The sequence below is a fragment of the Lissotriton helveticus genome, chromosome 1_2 (assembly GCF_964261635.1).
Source record: "Lissotriton helveticus chromosome 1_2, aLisHel1.1, whole genome shotgun sequence".
In the NCBI taxonomy this organism is placed as follows: Eukaryota; Metazoa; Chordata; class Amphibia; order Caudata; family Salamandridae; genus Lissotriton; species Lissotriton helveticus.
Window position 1 is genome coordinate 113,167,964 of NC_136058.1, and position 22,547 is coordinate 113,190,510.

General features: G+C 44.7%; 1 protein-coding gene across 1 annotated transcript in view; it reads left to right on the plus strand.

The window, feature by feature from the left end:
- The first annotated feature begins 519 nt into the window (after positions 1-519).
- LOC144798746 (cytochrome P450 2J2-like) overlaps positions 520-22,547 on the plus strand; it is a 380,876-nt gene continuing 358,848 nt past the window's right edge. The window contains exons 1-2 of the mRNA XM_078669768.1: positions 520-782; positions 15,629-15,791. Coding sequence (XP_078525894.1) covers positions 573-782; positions 15,629-15,791 — 373 coding nt within the window. The 5' untranslated portion in view covers positions 520-572. The remainder of the gene's footprint in view (positions 783-15,628; positions 15,792-22,547) is intronic.

Consider the following 22,547-nt stretch of genomic DNA (forward strand, 5'->3'; position numbering starts at 1 on the left):
GCTATAGGTGTCACATTTGCAAAAGTTAAAAGTATTGGCATTGTAAATGACAAAGCTATTAACTTCGCTATTTCCAAAACCAACACATAAATAAAAAATGTGTCATTTACAATACCAATAGCTCAAACTTTCCTAATGCGAGACCTATTGCATTGCAAATGCTTGTTTCATCCCACTTAAAGCCCTGCATGTCTTATATTATCCTGGTCTTCAGCCTGTGCCTGTGTAGTCCTGTTTGGTAATGCTGCCATTGTCTTGCACGTCTAACACCAGACATGCTGTTTGAAACTCCGCCGTCCTAGTAAGTAACTGAATGTAAATGTTCATGGCAACATTTCTGAGCAATGAAGTGAAACTAGGAAGACTTCATTCACACTTTTTAATTAGATTTGTGGGACATGGAACTCACGAGATGCTTTTCAGCAAGCTACAAATGATGGACTACAAAGTGTTAAACTCGATGACGCTCAGGTCACTTAAGTCCATGAGTAGGCGGGGCCATTGGACGCTCCTGTCTTTAATATCGTCAGCAATTGTGTAAACTGGCCTGATAAACCCTTCCCTTGTTTGCAATGGAGCTGTCGTTGATGTCTGCGGGATCTTTCCTTCTGCAGCAGTTGACGCTGTCGAACGTCCTGCTGTTTTTGGCAATCTTCCTCCTTGTTGGCGATTATGTTAAAAAGAGGGCGCCGAAGAATTACCCCCCAGGACCCTTCTCCTGGCCCTTTATTGGATGTTTACCCTCCATGGACTTGGCTCAGCCTCATGTCTCATTAAAAAAGGTAAGATTACAGAAACAATTTAAACGAACTGTGAAAGACCCGTCGTTTTTTGTCTTTTGTATGCAGGAAATGATTTTTTTATGATGTTTCAATTACACGTGGGCGGCAGCAATACAAGTTAACGTACTCGAAGGAGACCATAAGAAGTGCAGCGCTGCGCGACGCACACTCTAGCAGATCAGACTTCGCACAGAGCAGCAGCGCCAGCTTCGCTCCATACTACCCATTTTATTTATTTATTTAATGCAATTTTATATAGCGCGAACTTTACCCAAAAGTATCAGAGCCCTTTACAATAGACCCATCTCCCAAGTGAAGTACAGCAATAGTAGTGTCTGGCGCCATACATGCACTTGACGTGTACACATGGCAGCAGTATAAGCTTTCCTCGCTCATGGAGCAGCAGCGCTGCGCGACCTTCCCTCCCTGATAGTAGAGGTTTAACAAGGATAGGTGACACACTTCCGTTATGTACTCACCTAGATGAGGTAACAGGCGCAGCCATAGGCTAAAACACTGAGGGCCTCATTTATGAGGTTTTGCCGTAGGGCAGGCCTTCCTGCAGCGCTGCCCTAGAAAAACAAAGGAAAAAAAACGAGGAGAAATAAAGATATTTCTCCTTGTTGTGCCTCCCTTACGTCTCCCCTGGGGAAGCGTACGTTTTTGGTGCTGCCTTAGAGTTACGATTGCTCATAAATCTGGGGCTGTGTCAAAAAGCCATGGATATTGCTGGGTACGCCCACAGCAACACCCATTGCACGTCCCTTTAATGCAGAAAACGAAGTTAAAGGGAACAACCTTTATGAGACAGCATTAAGCCAAAAAAGTGGCTTAGTGCTGCCTCGTACATATGGATCCGGCTCCTGCGCCACAGATTGACGTTCCAGCGGCGTAAAGAGCCTCATAAATGAGGCCCTGAGGGCCTTATCTATGAGGTCCTTATGCTGTAGTTGTGTCGCTTTTTGTGATGCCGCGGCAGTGTAATAAAGTGCGCCACACTGTGCCATATTTACAAAGTGACACATCTAGGCAGATGCATCACTTTGTAAACCCCATAGCTACATTATACCTTCAACAGGTATAATGTATGAAGGATGAGTGTTCTGGCATTGAAAAGGCTTGTAAAAGTGTCGCCGCAACACTTCTACGGCCTCACTGCATCAAATTGTTACGCCTGCTTGAAGCAGGCTTACGGGGTGATGCAGGCCTTTTCACATGGGGCAAGCCCCATATGAAATTACAAAATGCTGGATTTGCGTCTGTTTGCTGAGACACTCCAGCAAAGCGCCTTTTTTGCACGGAGAAGAAACGTCAGGATTCCTGATGTATCTGTCAATCCTTTCGACATGGAGCGCCGTACAGGAACAACAGCTCATCCATGGTGTTGCAAGCAGGGCGCACTGATAAGTGTTGCATCGCTGTTTTACTGCAGTGATGCAAAACTTTTCATAAATGAGGCACTGAGGGCTTAATTTATGGGTTTTTGCTGTAGGGCAGTACTGCAGGCCTTCCTGTTGCGCTGCTCTATGGCAAGAGAAAAGTGCAGGAATGCGCTGTATCTATCGGATACAGCTCATTCCTGTCCTTTTCACCTACGCTGGCACACAATGGGCTGCTGTGCGCCAACACAGGCACCTTTGCACCATGGTGCAAGGGTGCCTGTGTTGCTGGGCTGATTATTTTGTGCAGGAAGGTTTCTCTTCCTGCACAAAAATAATCACAAGAAGCCTTTTCCTCTTTTAATGCAGCACACATAGAAAAAGGAAAAACAAGGAGAAATAAAGATATTTCTCCCCATTGTGCCTCCCTTACGCTTCCTCTGGAGAGGAGTACGTTTTTGGCTCCGCTTCAGACTTACCATTTCTTGTAAATCTGGGGCAGAGTCAAAAAGTCATGGATGTTCCTGGGAACGCTCCCAGCAATATCCATTGCATGCCCCTTTACCCCTTTAACGCAGAAAACTGTGTTAAAGATAATGATATTTACAAAGCAGCATGAAGCCAAAAAAGTTGCTTAGGAGCTGCCATGTTAATATGGAGCAGGCTCCTTCACCACCGGAGCGTCACAAAATGTGTTGCACCGGCGGCACAAGGGGTTTATAAAAAAGCCCCCTAGGGACATATGTACAAATAATTGGCGTTAGGTAGCCCCTTAAGTCATTTCACTTAGCTGCCCTACGCTAATTTGAAAGGGCAGGAATGCACCGTATTTACAAGATTTGCTGCATTCCTGTCCTTTCAACTAGCGCTGGTGCACAGTTAGCAGCCATGTTCCAACGCAGGCACCCTTGAACCAAGGTGCAAGGGTGTCTGTGTTGTTGGCATGATTGTTTTTGTGCAGGAAGGGTAGCTTCCTGCACAAAAACAATCACAAGAGGCATTCTCCTCTTTCTATGTGTGCTGCAGAATGCAGCACATGTGGAAATAACCCTGGCTTTCACCTTGTCTATTAATAATGTCATTTATTGTAGCTCACAGTATCTGTTCTATAGTGGTATAGTTGGGTTCCATGTGCCAATATTAAGGGTCCTGTGTAGATGAGAATTTTATTTGAGAGTGAGATTTGCACTTGTCATTACTTTGAGTGTAAATGTGTCATTGAGTATTTCTTCAAAATTTGAGCGCATGTTCAGTATCCACTACTATCATAGTATGGCATGTAAAAAGCACAGGGAGAAGTACAGGTATATCCAACTTAAAAGATCATAGTTTGAAGTTTACAGAGATGTTTTCACATCCAAACTGATACTTTCAATCTCACTTGCTCTGTAAATAAAGTGTATCTATTGTCACTAAATTCAAAATAATCCAATTTGTTGTAATAGATCTTGAAAAGCAACTCATAGTGGAGATAGTATTGGTGAGGATTGCAGAAGTCCTGTCACTTTAACATTTTGTAGTTGTTCTTTACAAAATTGTGTTGACAGCTAGCCTTCCTTATGTATATTGGTGAGGATTGCAGAAGTTCAGGTACACCAACATTCTGTAGTTGTTCTTTACAGATCTGTTATGGCAGCTACTCTTCCTTAGGTATATTGGTGAGGATTGCAGAAGTTCAGTCACCTTACCATTTTGTAGTTTTTCTTTACAGGTTTGTTATGGCAGCTAGTCTTCCTTAGGTGTATTGGTGAGGATTGCAGAAGGTCAGTCTCTTTTCCATTTTGTAGTTGTTCTTTACAGGTTTGTTATTGCTGCTAGCCTTCCATAGGTATATTGGTGAGTATTGCAGAAGTTCAGGCACTTCACCATTCTGTAGTTGTTCTTTACAGGTTCGTGTTGGCAGCTAGCCTTCCTTAGATATATTGGTGAGGATTGCAGAACTCCAGTCACCTTACCTTCTTGTATTTGTTCTTTAACAGGTTTGTTATGGCAGCTAGCCTTCCTTAGGTATCCAACCACTGATACAAGATGCCCATGCTCTATATGCACTTCCATGTATGCTTTAGGCATGAGCAACCACTTGTTGTTTTAAAGAGGTTGTTCCGCTATCCCCAAATGTAAATTAGTGAGCTTGATGGAGACCCTACAGCCTTCCCACTATGGATGCAAAGGGATCACTCTATCTCCGGCTGATCTAGGTTTCCGGAACATTTGTTTTTTGCTGCAAATACGAGGTCTAAATATGGAGTCTTTTACATACAACTTAAGCTAAATGTATTTTTATCAGAGGTACATTGTACCAAAGCCCACACACAGTGTGGTGCAATTAACTGTATCCAAAGCTCTGCAGCCCTTTATCAATCTGTGTTATGCAACCACACCCAATCAAACAGTCAGGGGTGTAGCTTCACGAGGACTGTTACACCCACCTAATAAATGTATTATTTAAAAAATAGTTTGATACAGGAGCGTTCAGTCGGGTATGGTGAGGTGCCTGTCGGATTTCTAAGGAAATCAAAAAGAGGGAGTGAAGAGGTGATGCCGATGGGCACCGAGGTGGGCACGTCCTCCTCTTATCAGGGATTCAGGTTAATCAAAAAGGGCCACCTCACATTAGGAGGGTGTATATCCGGATTTTATTGGAATACACCTTCTTTGTTAAAATACCCCTCACACACCAAAAGGGCCCTTGGTGTCATGCTTCATCATCGGGGTCTTCCCGTCCCGCTGCGGGGCGGGGCAGTGCTGCGACAAGCGGATACGCCGGAGCACCTTTAGGTGGAGGTGCTATGTGTTGGGAGTGAGTGTCAGTGGGGTCAGGAGTGATATAAGTGTGAGTCGTTAAAAAATACCTGGCCTAGTGGAAAAAAGAAATTTTATTAAACACTGGCTGGTATTATTAAAAGAAAAGTGAAGCGGAGAGATGGAGCAGATTAATGGGCTCTCTCTCCTATGTGGGTCAACATGTTTCGAGGCGCGGGGCCTCTTCGTCAGGACCTAGGGGAAGATCCCCCTGTCACTCACTAGTGTTTCTCCACAGAGGTAGAAAAAGTGTATATACAAAAAAGTGAAAAAGAAGATTGACTATGTGTGTAACTACAATTAATAATTACAACACATATATGCTACCACACTAATAATGTAGTATGCCTGCAAGATAAGAAAAACCAATTAAAATGGCGCCGATCCCAAAGTGCGCTTAACTCTAAGTCACCTGTAAGGGAAAAAGAGACACACAGACATATATACCAGTTTGGAGTGTGGGATCATGCGCAAGAAGTGAAGGATATTGAAGCAAATCCTCAGAAGACACACAGTCACACACAGAATATGTAACACATAGGGGATGTGAATAGCCAGGGATGGGGGTATTCAAATGCATACTTATCAATGGAGGAGTCAATGCCTCATGAGCCAGCTTAAGACAGAAGGGTATGGTGGGGTCCCAACTGCAGGGGGGAAGAAGAAGAGGGGGTACATTGTAATGCTGTCCCATCAGATGTATTCCAAGTATCACCAGGTAAGGGTATGACTGGGATACAAGGTTCATCCTATTGAAAATGGCTATGCCGTACTTACTGGGCCCCTCGCACGCTTGTGCTTCCTCCTTCGTCTGCGGCTTCCGTGGATGTGAGGGAGGCTGAGGGCGGCGAGATTTTATATAGTAGAGTAATTGAATAATTGGTCAATTAAGTGCGGAAAGCCCGCCGAATTAACAAAGGCCCAAAAGGCTAGTAAAGCGGGCGGCCATTACTGAGTGGTAGGTGGACCCACCCCCCGCTCCCTTTGATGCAGTTCCGGTCTTAGGTTCTTAGATAGCGTGCCCGGATCCTCACAAGTTTAGACATTTCAATTAGGACCGTCGCAGCTCCTTGCTCGGTAGAGTAAAGAACGGATTAAATCGGCCCGCAACCGCGCAGTCAGGCACAGTGCATTCTACTGTTGCTCCGCGCATGCGCTGGATTGCTCGTTTACCGCGCATGCGTGTAGAACCGACGCTGTGGCCGGCGCGCATGCGCACATATTCCGTGGTAGTGTTCCACGAAGACATGAGTCGGGAACCGGCAAAAAAAACCCAATAAAGTCATGTTATGGCCAGAATGAGGACTCGGGAGCCGGCAATAATACCAAAATAAAGTCATGTGATGGCCAGAATGGTATTAGGATGGTCAGTACTGGTTGCTGATTGCCGAGACACATCCATACTATTGTTATTATCTAGATATACATTGTGGGCTGGGAAAAGTAGCAACTAGGAAGAATATGGTACTGAGACACAAGAGCCAATTGCTGTTGTTATCCCATAAATATACATTTCAGTTCAGGGAGGACTGGAAGAGGTAGAACCTAGGGAGAATTTTACTGAAAAGCATTATACTGAAAAAACATTATTCTGAAAAAGGGGGTGTCAATTGCTGTATCCCATCCAGCAAGCCCTAGGTATTCAGTTGGGCCCACGGAATGTCATCATTCAGGCCTGTGCGGTGTGTCCCCAAACGGTACACCCAGCGTTGTTCTTTCGATAGGAGGTCTCTATCGTTGGAAAAAGCCTCGATGACTGTCCATTTCAGGTCGTGGACATTATGTCCTACGGTGGCGTAGTGTGCTGACATTTTTGTTGTTGTCCTATTGCAGCGTACATTGCTGCGGTGTTCACCCATTCGAATCTTCACGGGTCTGCTGGTCATGCCCACATACTCCTTGTTGCAGGGACATGTGATTAGGTACACCACATTGCGGCTATTGCAATTAGTGAAGGCTCGCTGTTCCCATGTGGACTGGTTGGAAAAAGTGATACTTCTGCTCTTCTGCGTGTATTGGCAAGATACACAAGTACCACATGGATGGTGTCCACTGACCCCCAGGACTCTAGAAGGTTCAATTACACCAGTTGCTTTTGGTCTGGTATGGACCAGAAGATCCTTCAGGTTCATTCCTCTTCTATGTGAAAACATAGGTTTAGGAAAATTCAGTTTACCACAGGATAACACTCTCCAATGTTTGTTCACGATCTTGGTGATCTGGTTGGAGTTTGTGTTGTAAGTTGTTACGCAGATGGGGCGTGGATCAGGTTCCTTCGCTTCGGTGTCCTCCAAAAGCGCTTCCCTGTTGTTGTTACGTGCACGTTTGAGGCCTTTACGAACAGTGTTCGTAGGGTACTGCCTGTTCAGTAGTTTGCACTCCAAATCCGCCGCTTGTGTCTTAAAGTCCTCAATGTTGCTACAATTACGCCGTAGGCGGAGAAACTGTCCATACGGAAGGTTCTCACGTAAGTGGCGTGGGTGGAAGCTACTGTACAGGAGCAGACTGTTCTTGGCTGTGGGTTTAAAGTGAGTGCATGTGGCAAGTTTACCTTCTTTGGGGTAGATGTTTAGATCTAGAAAAACCAGATTTTCGTTAGAAGCCGTGTGAGTGAATTTGAGGAACTGATCCTGTTGGTTCAGCCAGTTCATGAACCGGGTAACGGAGTCTCGGTCGCCCCTCCAGATGACAAATATGTCATCTATGTACCTTTTCCATGTAAGTACATGATGCCTGTAGGGATTGCTCTGATCCAGAATTTTTGTGGATTCCAGGTGGTGCACGTATAGACCTGCCAGACTGGGGGCACAAGTGCTCCCCATGCTGGTTCCGTGTCTTTGGAGGTAGTAAGTGTCCTCATATTGAAAGAAGTTTTTTGTGAGAGACAGGGAGATGCATTCAAGGACCACTTGTCTGGGGGTGTGGTAATCCCATGGCGCGGAGAATAGTACCTCCTCTATTATCTCCAAGGTTTCTCTATGTGGAAGACTTGTATAAAGGCTCTCCACGTCAAGACCCACAAGGAGATCATGTTCCGGGTCAAAGGAAACTTCTTTGATCACTTGGAGGACTGCCTTGGTGTCCCTAAGATAGGTATCCGTAGTTTGAACAATTGGCCGGAGGAATGCGTCAGCAAACTTAGATAGTGGTTCCAAGATTCAGTTTATGCCGGACACTATAGGACGCCCAGGTGGATAAGGGGCGTCCTTGTGAATCTTGGGTATAGTGTAAAAGTACGGTACTTTCGGTTTGTCTTGGATTAGAAATTCACTCTCTTTTCTAGTCAGCCAATCATGAGCTCTGGCTTCCTCGATCATTATCAGGATCGAGATCCTTACTTCCTCAGTTGGATCTTCTCTTAGCACCTGATAATTACGTCCATCATTCAACAGTTTCCTGCATTCCCTGTCATAGTTACTGTAGGTCTGTACAACTGTGGCCCCACCCTTGTCGGCTGGTTTGATCACGATAGTCTGGTTATTCGCAAGTTCCTGCAGTGCAGCCTGTTCCTGCCTAGAGGTGTTCCGAAAGGAGATCTTGTCACCGATGGGTAACTTCTCAAGATCTTCCATCACTGCTTTCTCGAAGGTCAACAGTTCTACAGGGATGGAGGAGTCTAACGGGGTGAAAGTCGACTTTTTCTTTAACCCTGTATCTGACTGCTCGGTGCCCTCCTTGGTGGAGTCCTGAAAGAACGCTCGGAGTTTGAGTTTCCGCATGAACTCTTTCATCTCCTGACAGATTTTAAATTTGTCCATTTTGTTCGTAGGGACAAATCCTAGACCTTTAGACAGAACGTTCTCTTGGGCCTCCGTTAATTCTTGATCCGACAAGTTCACTACTAGGTTCCCCGACTGGTGGAGGCTGTTTGGCTCCGGGTTGATACACCTGGTACGGTCTCCGGTGGTTGGTTCCAATGTACCTGGGTTCCTTTTCGATTTCTTCCCCTTCTGGGGCCTCGGCGCTGGCCTAAAAAAGGCTGCTGCCCATAATAGTTAAACTGGGGAACCTGTGGGTCCCAAGGCTGGAAGGGGTGACCCATAAAGGGTGGTGCCGGTTGGTATTGCATGTACCCTGGGGGGGCCTGGTATGGTATCCACCCTCTTCCGCTCCGATCAAGAAAGACTATGTGTCAAAAAGTCAAAATAGCGATCAAGACACCAACTTTTCTGATACCAGCTCGAACAGCTCCAACTCGAGCAGAAATAGCAATCAAGGTGCAAACAGAGGAAAACCCTCCTTTAGAGGACAATTCCCAAGGAGCGGAAGAGGGTGGATACCATACCAGGCCCCCCCAGGGTACATGCAATACCAACCGGCACCACCCTTTATGGGTCACCCCTTCCAGCCTTGGGACCCACAGGTTCCCCAGTTTAACTATTATGGGCAGCAGCCTTTTTTAGGTCAGCGCCGAGGCCCCAGAAGGGGAAGAAATCGAAAAGGAACCCAGGTACATTGGAACCAACCACCGGAGACCGTACCAGGTGTATCAACCCGGAGCCAAACAGCCTCCACCAGTCGGGGAACCTAGTAGTGAACTTGTCGGATCAAGAATTAACGGAGGCCCAAGAGAACGTTCAATCAATCAATCACTGACACTTGTAGAGCGCGCTACATACCCGTAGGGTCTCAAGGCGCTGGGGGGGGGGGGGGGGCGGGTGCCGCTACTGCTCGAACAGCCAGGTCTTCAGCTTCTTCCTGAAGGAGAGGTGGTCTTGGGTCAGGCGCAGGTCGGTCGGGAGGGAGTTCCAGGTCTTGGCGGCCAGGTAGGAGAAAGACCTTCCTCCTGTGGTCGCTCTTCGGATGCGGGGGACGGCGGCGAGGGCGTGGTTGGCTGAACGGAGGTGGCGTTTGGGAGCGTAGAAGTTGACTCGGCTGTTGAGGTAACTCGGGCCTCGGTCGTGTAGGGCTTTGTGTGCGTGGGTGAGGAGGCGGAAGGTGATTCTTTTGTTGACGGGGAGCCAGTGAAGGTCTCTCAGATGTCCGGAGATGTGGCTGGTTCGTGGGATGTCGAGGATGAGTCTGGCTGAGGCGTTCTGGATCCGCTGGAGTCTCTTCTGGAGCTTGGCGGTGGTACCGGCGTAGAGGGCGTTGCCGTAGTCCAGACGGCTGGTGACGAGGGCCTGGGTGACGGTCTTCCTGGTCTCGGTGGGGATCCACCAGAAGATCTTCCGTAGCATGCGTAGGATGTTGAAGCACGTCGAGGAGACTTTGTTAACTTGCCTGGTCATGGAGAGGGAGGAGTCCAGGATGAAGCCCAGGTTGCGTGCGTGGTCTGTCGGTTTGGGTGCGGTGCCCAGGGCGGGAGGCCACCAGGAGTCGTCCCAGGCGGAGGGTGAGGAGCCCAGGATGAGGATCTCCGTCTTGTCCGAGTTCAGTTTCAGGCGGCTGATCGTCATCCACTCGGCTACCTCTTTCATCCCTTCGTGCAGGTTGGCTCTGGCGGCGGCGGGGTCGTTGGTCAGGGAGAGGATCAGCTGGGTGTCGTCGGCGTAGGAGATTATGCTGAGGTTGTGTTTGCGTACGATGGCCGCGAGGGGGCTCATGTAGACGTTGAAGAGGGTGGGGCTCAGAGATGATCCTTGGGGGACGCCGCAGATGACTTCGGAGGCCTCTGACTTGTACGGTGGTAGGCGGACTCTCTGTGTTCTTCCATCGAGGAAGGAGACGATCCATTCCAGAGCCTTCTCCTGAATTCCGACGTTGCTGAGGCGCTGCACTAGGGTGCGGTGGCAGACAGTGTCGAATGCCGCGGAGAGGTCCAGGAGGATGAGGGCCGCTGTTTCTCCATTGTCCATCAGGGCTCGGATGTCATCGGTGGCGGCGATGAGGGCGGTCTCGGTGCTGTGGTTGGCTCGGAAGCCGGACTGTGAGGGGTCGAGGGATCCGTTCGTCTCGAGGAAGGCGGCCATCTGCTTGTTGACGGTCTTCTCGATGACTTTGGCTGGAAACGGGAGAAGCGAGATGGGGCGGTAATTCTTGAGGTCGGTGGGGTCCGCTGTTGGTTTCTTGAGTAGAGCGCTGAGTTCGGCGTGTTTCCAGCTCTCCGGGAAGATGGTGGTGTCGAAGGATGTGTTGATGATGTCTCGCAGGTGGGGTGCGATGACGGCGTCGGCCTTGTCGTTCTGTCTAAAGGTCTAGGATTTGTCCCTACGAACAAAATGGACAAATTTAAAATCTGTCAGGAGATGAAAGAGTTCATGCGGAAACTCAAACTCCGAGCGTTCTTTCAGGACTCCACCAAGGAGGGCACCGAGCAGTCAGATACAGGGTTAAAGAAAAAGTCGACTTTCACCCCGTTATACTCCTCCATCCCTGTAGAACTGTTGACCTTCGAGAAAGCAGTGATGGAAGATCTTGAGAAGTTACCCATCGGTGACAAGATCTCCTTTCGGAACACCGCTAGGCAGGAACAGGCTGCACTGCAGGAACTTGCGAATAACCAGACTATCGTGATCAAACCAGCCGACAAGGGTGGGGCCACAGTTGTACAGACCTACAGTAACTATGACAGGGAATGCAGGAAACTGTTGAATGATGGACGTAATTATCAGGTGCTAAGAGAAGATCCAACTGAGGAAGTAAGGATCTCGATCCTGATAATGATTGAGGAAGCCAGAGCTCATGATTGGCTGACTAGAAAAGAGAGTGAATTTCTAATCCAAGACAAACCGAAAGTACCGTACTTTTACACTATACCCAAGATTCACAAGGACGCCCCTTATCCACCTGGGCGTCCTATAGTGTCCGGCATAAACTCAATCTTGGAACCACTATCTAAGTTTGCTGACGCATTCCTCCGGCCAATTGTTCAAACTACGGATACCTATCTTAGGGACACCAAGGCAGTCCTCCAAGTGATCAAAGAAGTTTCCTTTGACCCGGAACATGATCTCCTTGTGGGTCTTGACGTGGAGAGCCTTTATACAAGTCTTCCACATAGAGAAACCTTGGAGATAATAGAGGAGGTACTATTCTCCACGCCATGGGATTACCACACCCCCAGACAAGTGGTCCTTGAATGCATCTCCCTGTCTCTCACAAAAAACTTCTTTCAATATGAGGACACTTACTACCTCCAAAGACACGGAACCAGCATGGGGAGCACTTGTGCCCCCAGTCTGGCAGGTCTATACGTGCACCACCTGGAATCCACAAAAATTCTGGATCAGAGCAATCCCTACAGGCATCATGTACTTACATGGAAAAGGTACATAGATGACATATTTGTCATCTGGAGGGGCGACCGAGACTCCGTTACCCGGTTCATGAACTGGCTGAACCAACAGGATCAGTTCCTCAAATTCACTCACACGGCTTCTAACGAAAATCTGGTTTTTCTAGATCTAAACATCTACCCCAAAGAAGGTAAACTTGCCACATGCACTCACTTTAAACCCACAGCCAAGAACAGTCTGCTCCTGTACAGTAGCTTCCACCCACGCCACTTACGTGAGAACCTTCTGTATGGACAGTTTCTCCGCCTACGGCGTAATTGTAGCAACATTGAGGACTTTAAGACACAAGCGGAGGATTTGGAGTGCAAACTCCTGAACAGGCAGTACCCTACGAACACTGTTCGTAAAGGCCTCAAACGTGCACGTAACAACAACAGGGAAGCGCTTTTGGAGGACACCGAAGCGAAGGAACCTGATCCACGCCCCATCTGCGTAACAACTTACAACACAAACTCCAACCAGATCACCAAGATCGTGAACAAACATTGGAGAGTGTTATCCTGTGGTAAACTGAATTTTCCTAAACCTATGTTTTCACATAGAAGAGGAATGAACCTGAAGGATCTTCTGGTCCATACCAGACCAAAAGCAACTGGTGTAATTGAACCTTCTAGAGTCCTGGGGGTCAGTGGACACCATCCATGTGGTACTTGTGTATCTTGCCAATACACGCAGAAGAGCAGAAGTATCACTTTTTCCAACCAGTCCACATGGGAACAGCGAGCCTTCACTAATTGCAATAGCCGCAATGTGGTGTACCTAATCACATGTCCCTGCAACAAGTAGTATGTGGGCATGACCAGCAGACCCGTGAAGATTCGAATGGGTGAACACCGCAGCAATGTACGCTGCAATAGGACAACAACAAAAATGTCAGCACACTACGCCACCGTAGGACATAATGTCCACGACCTGAAATGGACAGTCATCGAGGCTTTTTCCAACGATAGAGACCTCCTATCGAAAGAACAACGCTGGGTGTACCGTTTGGGGACACACCGCACAGGCCTGAATGATGACATTCCGTGGGCCCAACTGAATACCTAGGGCTTGCTGGATGGGATACAGGAATTGACACCCCCTTTTTCAGAATAATGTTTTTTCAGTATAATGCTTTTCAGTAAAATTCTCCCTAGGTTCTACCTCTTCCAGTCCTCCCTGAACTGAAATGTATATTTATGGGATAACAACAGCAATTGGCTCTTGTGTCTCAGTACCATATTCTTCCTAGTTGCTACTTTTCCCAGCCCACAATGTATATCTAGATAATAACAATAGTATGGATGTGTCTCGGCAATCAGCAACCAGTACTGACCATCCTAATACCATTCTGGCCATCACATGACTTTATTTTGGTATTATTGCCGGCTCCCGAGTCCTCATTCTGGCAATAACATGACTTTATTGGGGTTTTTTTGCCGGTTCCCGACTCATGTCTTCGTGGAACACTACCACGGAATATGTGCGCATGCGCGCCGGCCACAGCGTCGGTTCTACACGCATGCGCGGTAAACGAGCAATCCAGCGCATGCGCGGAGCAACAGTAGAATGCACTGTGCCTGACTGCACGGTTGCGGGCCGATTTAATCCGTTCTTTACTCTACCGAGCAAGGAGCTGCGACGGTCCTAATTGAAATGTCTAAACTTGTGAGGATACGGGCACGCTATCTAAGAACCTAAGACCGGAACTGCATCAAAGGGAGCGGGGGTGGGTCCACCTACCACTCAGTAATGGCCGCCCGCTTTACTAGCCTTTTGGGCCTTTGTTAATTCGGCGGGCTTTCCGCACTTAATTGACCAATTATTCAATTACTCTACTATATAAAATCTCGCCGCCCTCAGCCTCCCTCACATCCACGGAAGCCGCAGACGAAGGAGGAAGCACGAGCGTGCGAGGGGCCCAGTAAGTACGGCATAGCCGTTTTCAATAGGATGAACCTTGTATCCCAGTCATACCCTTACCTGGTGATACTTGGAATACATCTGATGGGACAGCATTACAATGTACCCCCTCTTCTTCTTCCCCCCTGCAGTTGGGACCCCACCATACCCTTCTGTCTTAAGCTGGCTCATGAGGCATTGACTCCTCCATTGATAAGTATGCATTTGAATACCCCCATCCCTGGCTATTCACATCCCCTATGTGTTACATATTCTGTGTGTGACTGTTTGTCTTCTGAGGATTTGCTTCAATATCCTTCACTTCTTGCGCATGATCCCACACTCCAAACTGGTATATATGTCTGTGTGTCTCTTTTTCCCTTACAGGTGACTTAGAGTTAAGCGCACTTTGGGATCGGCGCCATTTTAATTGGTTTTTCTTATCTTGCAGGCATACTACATTATTAGTGTGGTAGCATATATGTGTTGTAATTATTAATTGTAGTTACACACATAGTCAATCTTCTTTTTCACTTTTTTGTATATACACTTTTTCTACCTCTGTGGAGAAACACTAGTGAGTGACAGGGGGATCTTCCCCTAGGTCCTGACGAAGAGGCCCCGCGCCTCGAAACATGTTGACCCACATAGGAGAGAGAGCCCATTAATCTGCTCCATCTCTCCGCTTCACTTTTCTTTTAATAATACCAGCCAGTGTTTAATAAAATTTCTTTTTTCCACTAGGCCAGGTATTTTTTAACGACTCACACTTATATCACTCCTGACCCCACTGACACTCACTCCCAACACATAGCACCTCCACCTAAAGGTGCTCTGGCGTATCCGCTTGTCGCAGCACTGCCCCGCAGCGGGACGGGAAGACCCCGATGATGAAGCATTACACCAAGGGCCCTTTTGGCGTGTGAGGGGTATTTTAACAAAGAAGGTGTATTCCAATAAAATCCGGATATACACCCTCCTAATGTGAGGTGCCTGTTGGATTTCACCTGGGATTTTCAAATATTCACTAAAGCATGGTTATAATATTGTGTTTTAAGTAACCCCTCACGATCAAAAATGTTGCTCATTCCGCTGGCCCTTAAACCCGATCAAGCGCTGATTCTCTTATAATAATTAACATTATATGGCGACGTGATTGTTGGAAAATCTGAAGGTCACCCCCACTCTCCTTTCTAACTGGACAAGCTACGCCCTCCAAACAGTAATGATGCCATCCCCAGTCATTGAACAGTTGTGTGGAGCTCCCCTTCTAGTGCACTCACCAAAGTATGTCTGGCCACTATGACGAGAGCCGCCATCTCATTTAATATTACTGTCATTCCCACCATGCCTACTTTTCGGAGTAGATATAATTGCCAAACTGAGTTAACACAAGAGGGACTGTTAGTCATTGTATAATATGGGCTGAAACTGAGGGGGGTCTCATAACATGCAAATGTCTGCCCTTGACGTAAACAGGTCATTAATGGTGCAGATCCTTTATACTTTATCTTTACCCCATCATACTTACTAAAATATTTTTCAGCTTTCAGAAAAGTATGGAGATGTTTTCAGAGCAGACATGGGGAGTTTAAGATTTGTCGTGTTGAGTGGATTACAGACTATCAAGGAAGCCTTTGTTCATCAAGGTGACATTTTTGCAGATCGACCGCATATTCATACCTTCCACAACGCATCGAAAGAATATGGTAAGTTTGATTTCATATGGTTGATTATTAGTCAGTCATTTAAAAAAAAAATATTAAGAGCTTTTGTTATATATACTTTGATTTTAATCATCACCAAGAATATCTCAAGCCTGAGTTTGAGTACAATGAACATTTGTGGTATTCTCAGCATATCTGTGAATTTATAATACTCTCTCAATAAACTTAATTTGTAAACATACTATCTTATAAGCAACACATTGTGAATCAATACAAGTATTTTGAGACTAACTGCCATTTACTCCAAGATTATCATTAAAACCCACAGGATATTGTCTTGGCGCTTATTTTATGATCTGTTTTTAGATTGACACATGTAAGTCTTTTATATCTATAATATTAATATCTTTTATTTTTATATTGTGTGTTTTATAAGAGGCTACATTTTCTTTTTTTGTACAAGGAAACAGTTTTATCATATATTAGCGAAATGGTCACGATCAACTGCATTAATAACAATGATTTGTTAGCTGTTTCCGTCCCTTTTAAACTGGTTTTATCTATATTACCTCATGTGTAATAATTTTGCATGTATGATGATCTTTGAAACTGTTTATTTATGCAAAATGTTTATGGCTCAATGTCGAAATAAAAGATATCTATCTATCTATTCAAGTGGTTATTTTCATACATTTTCTCTTGATATTAATTTGTTCATTATACTTTCATCGAATGTCACAAACCAGTTTGGTGTATCATTCTATTTAGAATAGACATCTTCAAACTGCCGGTCGGGTACTTGGATGTTTTCTGGGAAGGGGGGCGGTGGGTGCAAATGAGCCTGCAATTACTTGCAAATGAAGATAGTCTGCATGCGCAAGAGGCGCGTTTCCAGGCTGTCTTTGTTTACATGCAGCAGTTAAAGTGTATAAAATGAGTGTGGGAACTGTACTACTGAGTGGCACGGAGCAGAGTCAGTCATTCTGGACAGAGGGTCATAGATGTGGTTGAAAAGAAGAACATATTAAGCATTGTATTGATTTTTCTCCCCTTTAGATACCGAAATAAAAGATAACACGTACAACCCTCAAATACAAAAAAAATCCTAGTTGAAATAGTCAAAGAGAAACATACAGTTTACCTTATAAAACCTTCAGTTGGCTAATGCAAACACTGCATATCTATGTCTGTGTGTGTGAGAGAAAAGAGACACAGAATTAAATCCTGATTGGTGCTGTGAGGAATAATTACATATACTTATAGTGCTACGAGGTCCCAGCCTTTGATTGAAAGCACTGTGGATATCATTATTTTAAAATTGTACTACACAGTGTAAAACAGGTGGTTGCAACATAGTATTTTTAATCAAACAAGTGCTTTAAAGTTATACATTTGAATAATAATCATTCATACTAAATCTAGTGCAAATATTTTTATATGCGTCCATTAAAAGTGCGCACCCTTTTTAATGGACACATATATTACCTCTCAAAAAGAATTAATATTTGTCACAATGAGCATCAAGCTATGTCTATTGTTTAACACCTCTGCAGCTAGGTCTTCTCTCAAATCCCCCCCATTTTAAGCCTTTTTTGGGGATTGTTGGGGTAGTTTGCGCTTAGGCCACTGCAACGTTTTGTCCACATAAGGTATCCACGTCAAATTTGGGTACTTTTTTCCAACATCTTGAGAATTCTAAAGGTACCCAGGGTTTGTGGATTCCCCTGGAGGGGACCGAGAAATTCGTGAAAACACAGCAAATTTTTGTGTGTTTTTAGGAAAAATAGGGAAAAAATGCTGCAGAAGAAAGCGTCAGTTTTTTCCCTACAAGAGGTATTAACAAAGTGTGTGTGGTGCTAAAATCACCATCTTCCCAGCTTTCAGGAACAGGCAGAATTTTATCAGAATACCAACATTTTCTACACAGTTTTGGCATTTTACTAGGATATATCCTATTTTGGCAATTTTTTGTGCTTTCAATCTCCTTCCAGTAAATGGTAGAAATGGGTATGAAAGCAATAATGGATCCCAGAGAGCTATATATTTCTGAGACGTAGATAACATTCTAAATTTAGCAAGGGGTCATTTGTGTAGATCCCTCAAGGTTTTTCTCTGGAAACTAACAATCGAAATAAAAAAATATTAAAATTGAGTTGGAAAAAACAGCCATTTGTGCCAACGCTTTCACCTGTAACTTCTTCTAAGTTGGGAAGATTTTTTAAAGAAATACACTGTCATGTCTGCTGTACGCTTCTGGTAGCAGAGATATATGGGACTTTTAGGTTCACTAAGAACCCGAGGTACCCAGAGCCAATAATTGAGCTGAATCTTGCAATGTTTTTTCATTATATACCCGGTATATAGCAATTAATTTGGAAAAATATAACGAGTGAAAAAAAGGTATCAAGGAAACCTATTTATTTCTGAAAAGGAAACAAAATATAGAGTTTAGAAGCAGTGGTTATTTGCACATCTCTAAAATTGCGAGTACTCATACAAGCATGTGAATTAGACGGCATTTTTCAAAATTACTTTTATTTACACATTGCCTTACAATTGGAAGGCAGAAATGCAAACGAGGTCAATCGGTAAAAACACTTGTTCTACTATTCTGTGTTCCCCTAAATCTCCTGATAAAAATGATACCTCACTTGTGTGGGTAGGCCTAGTGGCTGCGACATTAAACGGCTCAACACGCAACATGGACACATCACATTTTTCCAATGAAAATTGACCCTTTTTTTGCAATGTGCCTAGCTGTTGATTTTGGAACCTAGCTCAGCCGGCACGCAGGGAAACCTAGCAAACCTATAGATTTTTTAAAACTAGACACCCAGGAGAATCCAGGATGGAGTGAGACTTGTGTGGCTCTCACTAGGTTCTGTTACCCAGAATCCCTTGCAAACCTCAAAGTGTGTAAAAAGAAACACATTTTCCCCACATTTCTGTAATGGAAAGTTCTGGAATCTGTGGGGAGCCACGAACTTCCAGCCACCCAGCATTCCCGAAAGTCACCTGATAAAAATGGTACCTCACTTGAATGGGTAGGCATAGTACCCGTGATAAGAAACGGGCCAAAACACAACGTGAACACATTACATTTTTCCAGTGAAAACTTACCCTTTTTTTTCACAATGTGCCTGAAATGATGTAGAAGGCAGGGGGAACTTGAAGTTCAGGAAGCTTTAATAAGATGGATGGTTTACACTTCAGCCTCAGTAGTGCAGCCACTCAAGGCCAGCCAGGCTCCTTTCACTATTCCCTTTCAAACAACTACCTTCCATCATTAGGGACAACCAAGGTGCAGTCCCAACATTCTAGTTAAGCTAACACTGATTTGCAATACATATCAGTGTTAGCTGTAATTGTAATATATAAGATCCTACACAAGGAAACTAAACAACAAGGTACAGGATACTACACACCTGCCCCTTTTATTTCAACAAAACAACCAAATCTTCTTTTAGGTAAGAAGTCTCTTAGCAACCCTAGAGGATCTTCTTACATCAGTTGTATCATTAACAGAATGATTTACATCAAGTAAAGTTTAATTTCTCACAACATTTTCATTTGTATTAACAACTTTGACTACACGACTCAAATTCCAAATACGATGATCTTCTGTTTTTATGGCATTTCCAAAAAGTTTAATAACTTTCAATCGTAATGAAAATCTGGAACCTGAAATAAAGACACCGCCACAATGATTTTTTATTCTAATTAAATCCCCACCAGATCAACACTTTTCTTTGTAGCTTTGTGTGAATCTAATAGATCTTTCCTTTTAGTAGGTAAGTTGTGCTCCTTGACTTATTTAAACTCTTCTTTTAAGTCATTATTGCTCAAGTCATTGAACCAGGAAGGAAAGACTAAGGTATTGGTTTTTCTTCTTCTGAACAATTCAAAAGGGGAGAAGCCTGTGCTCGTGTGAGGAGTCATTCTATAATTATTTACCTTACAAAGCACTTCTTGTTTCCAACACAAATGGTTCGTAATGGCACGCTGAATGGTTTCCTTCAAGACTTTGTTAAATCTCGTAACCATGCCATTGGTCTCGGGATGGTGCAATGCTGGTTTGTTGTGTTTGATACCTCTTTCTTTCAAAAATTCTTCCATTTCATGAGAGACCAGTTGCACTCCATTGTCTGTCAACCCTGAATTCGGAAAACCTTCCCTCTCAAACACACCTTCTAGAAATATAATAACATCACGTGACTCCATAGAGTTGGTAATAGCAACTTCTGGCCATCTTGAAAACGTCCAGAAGAACTAAAACATACTTGTCAGAACTTGCATAGCAAATGAGACCTAAGATATCAAAGGCAACTTCCTTCCAGGGTTCTTTCGATATGTCTCTCATCTTCATGGGTTGCACTCTACGTTTTAAAGTTCTGTTTGCATTGCAACACTCTCCACAATCTCGCACCACTTGTTCCACTTGAATATCCATCCCAGGCCACCAATACATCAGCCTTAACCTCTCTTTTGTCTTGGAGATCCCAGGATGGCTCTCATGGGCTAGAGAAACCAGACCCTCTCTAAGAGATAAGGGGGATATAAGTCTCATGCCCCTAAACACAAGGCCACTTTGAAGAGATAATTCATCTCTAAACTCTCCAAAAGGTTGGTAAGACTTCATAATTTTTCTCTGAGTTATACCAATCACTCCTTATTTTTCCTGTTGCCTTTTTTAGTACAGGATCTTTATCAACTTCAGCCAACCATTCATCCTCACTAATTGTACCTTTTCTAATCAGACAAACATCCAAATTCTCATCTTAACCAGCAACATTCTCAGGGACATCAGTCAAGTTGTTCAAACGGGAGCAACAGTCTGCAACCAAATTCTTGGCACCCGGAACATATTCCACATCAAAATGAAATTCTTGTAAACCAATAACCAGTGCCTTATCCTAGATGAGACTGCATCTAGGCCTTTCCTTTCAAAGATCTCTTTAAGAGGCTTACGATCAGTTGTCACCTTAAATTTGCTCCCCCACACAAATCGTTTGAGTTTTTGTACCGCACAGGAAACAGCTAGGACCTCTTTCTCTATAGCTGAATAATTCAGTTCTGCCCCTCTGAGGCTTCTGGAGACAAACAAAATGGTCTTTTCTAAATCATTATGTCTTTGTAACAAGACCGCCACAAGACCTTTTGAACTATCATCGGACATGACTATGGACTCATGCCCCGGCTCAAAGCTCTGAAGACTGGATGCCCCTCTAAGCATTGTCTTTATTGTGCAAAATTCTTCACACTCACCATTCCAAACCAACGGAATGCCCTTCTTGAGAAGAGTCCTCAACTGTTTTGTCTTGTCAGCAAAATTTGGAATGAACTTGTTGTAATACTTAGTCATACCCACATTTTTTACGATCTCTTCTTTTGATGAAGGAGTAACGAGATTGTTATTGGTTTCAACCAGATCCTTTTTTTGGTTCAATTCCAACTGGAATTATCTTGTGACCAGGATAATCTATTTCCTCCACAATGAATTTACATTTAGTGGCTTTTAAAGTAATGCCATTTTCCTTGAACCTTTGTAACACCTCACGTACCCTTTGATTGTGCACAGTATCATGTTCACCACATATCAGAACATCATCTTGATATATTTTAATACTTGATTAACCTATCAAAATTTTTTCATTACACACTGAAAAACAGCAGCAGCAGATACCAGTCCAAATGGCATTCGTACAAACTTAAACGTGCCAAACTGAGTTACAAAAGCTGTTAGATCTTGAGAGCCATAGTGAAGTCAGACTTGGTGATATGCCGAGGTAAGGTCTACCGTCGTAAAATATTTTGCCCCTTTTAACATGGCCAGCATTTCATTAATATTTGGAAGAGGATAGTGGTCCACAATTATGTTCTTATTTAATTTGCGCAGATTCACACAAAGGCAAACTTCACCATTAGCCTTCCTCACCATAACTACAGGAGCCAACCTTTGGGTAGCTTCCACTTCTTCATGATACCATTTTCTTTTAATTTGTCCAACTCAGCTTTCATCTTTTCTTTAACAAGAAGAGGTACACCTCTGACCTTGCTCACAACTGGTTTAACTCCTTCCTTAATTCTAATTTTGTGTACATATTTTTTGGTGCAACCCAGATTTTTTTTAAACACTTCTGAAAACTCATCCACAAAATTGGGTTTAAGAGACTCCATACTATTCACTTGCAGAGATTGTCTCAATTTAGCTGAGGGAGTGTCATTGGGGTCCAGATATATGCCTAATTCTTTTTGGTGGATCCAGCAAATAAGAGAATGCCCATTACAAGAACATACATTTTCCCTGCAGTATATCTATCTTTGAAGTCAATCAATCAATCAATCAATCATATCATTTATGAAGCGCACTACTCACCCGTGAGGGTCTCAAGGCGCTGGGGCGGGGAATGCTGATACTGCTCGAAAAGCCAGGTCTTGAGGAGTTTTCTGCAGGTTAGCAGGTCTTGTGTCTGCCGTAGGTGGATGGGGAGGGTGTTCCGGGTCTTTGCGGCGAGGTGGGAGAACGATCTGCCGCCTGAGGTCACTCTTCGGAAGCGGGGGACTGTAGCGAGGGCGAGGTCGGCGGAGCGGAGCTGGCGGGTGGGGGTGTAGAAGCTGAGTTGTCTGTTGAGGTACGTTGGTACGGTGTTGTGGAGTGCCTTGTGTGCGTGGGTGAGGAGCTTGAAGGTTATCCTCTTGTTGACCGGGAGCCAGTGCAGGTCTCTCAGGTGGGGTGTGATGTGGCTGTGGCGAGGGATGTCGAGGATCAGGCGTGCAGAGGCGTTCTGGATGCGTTGG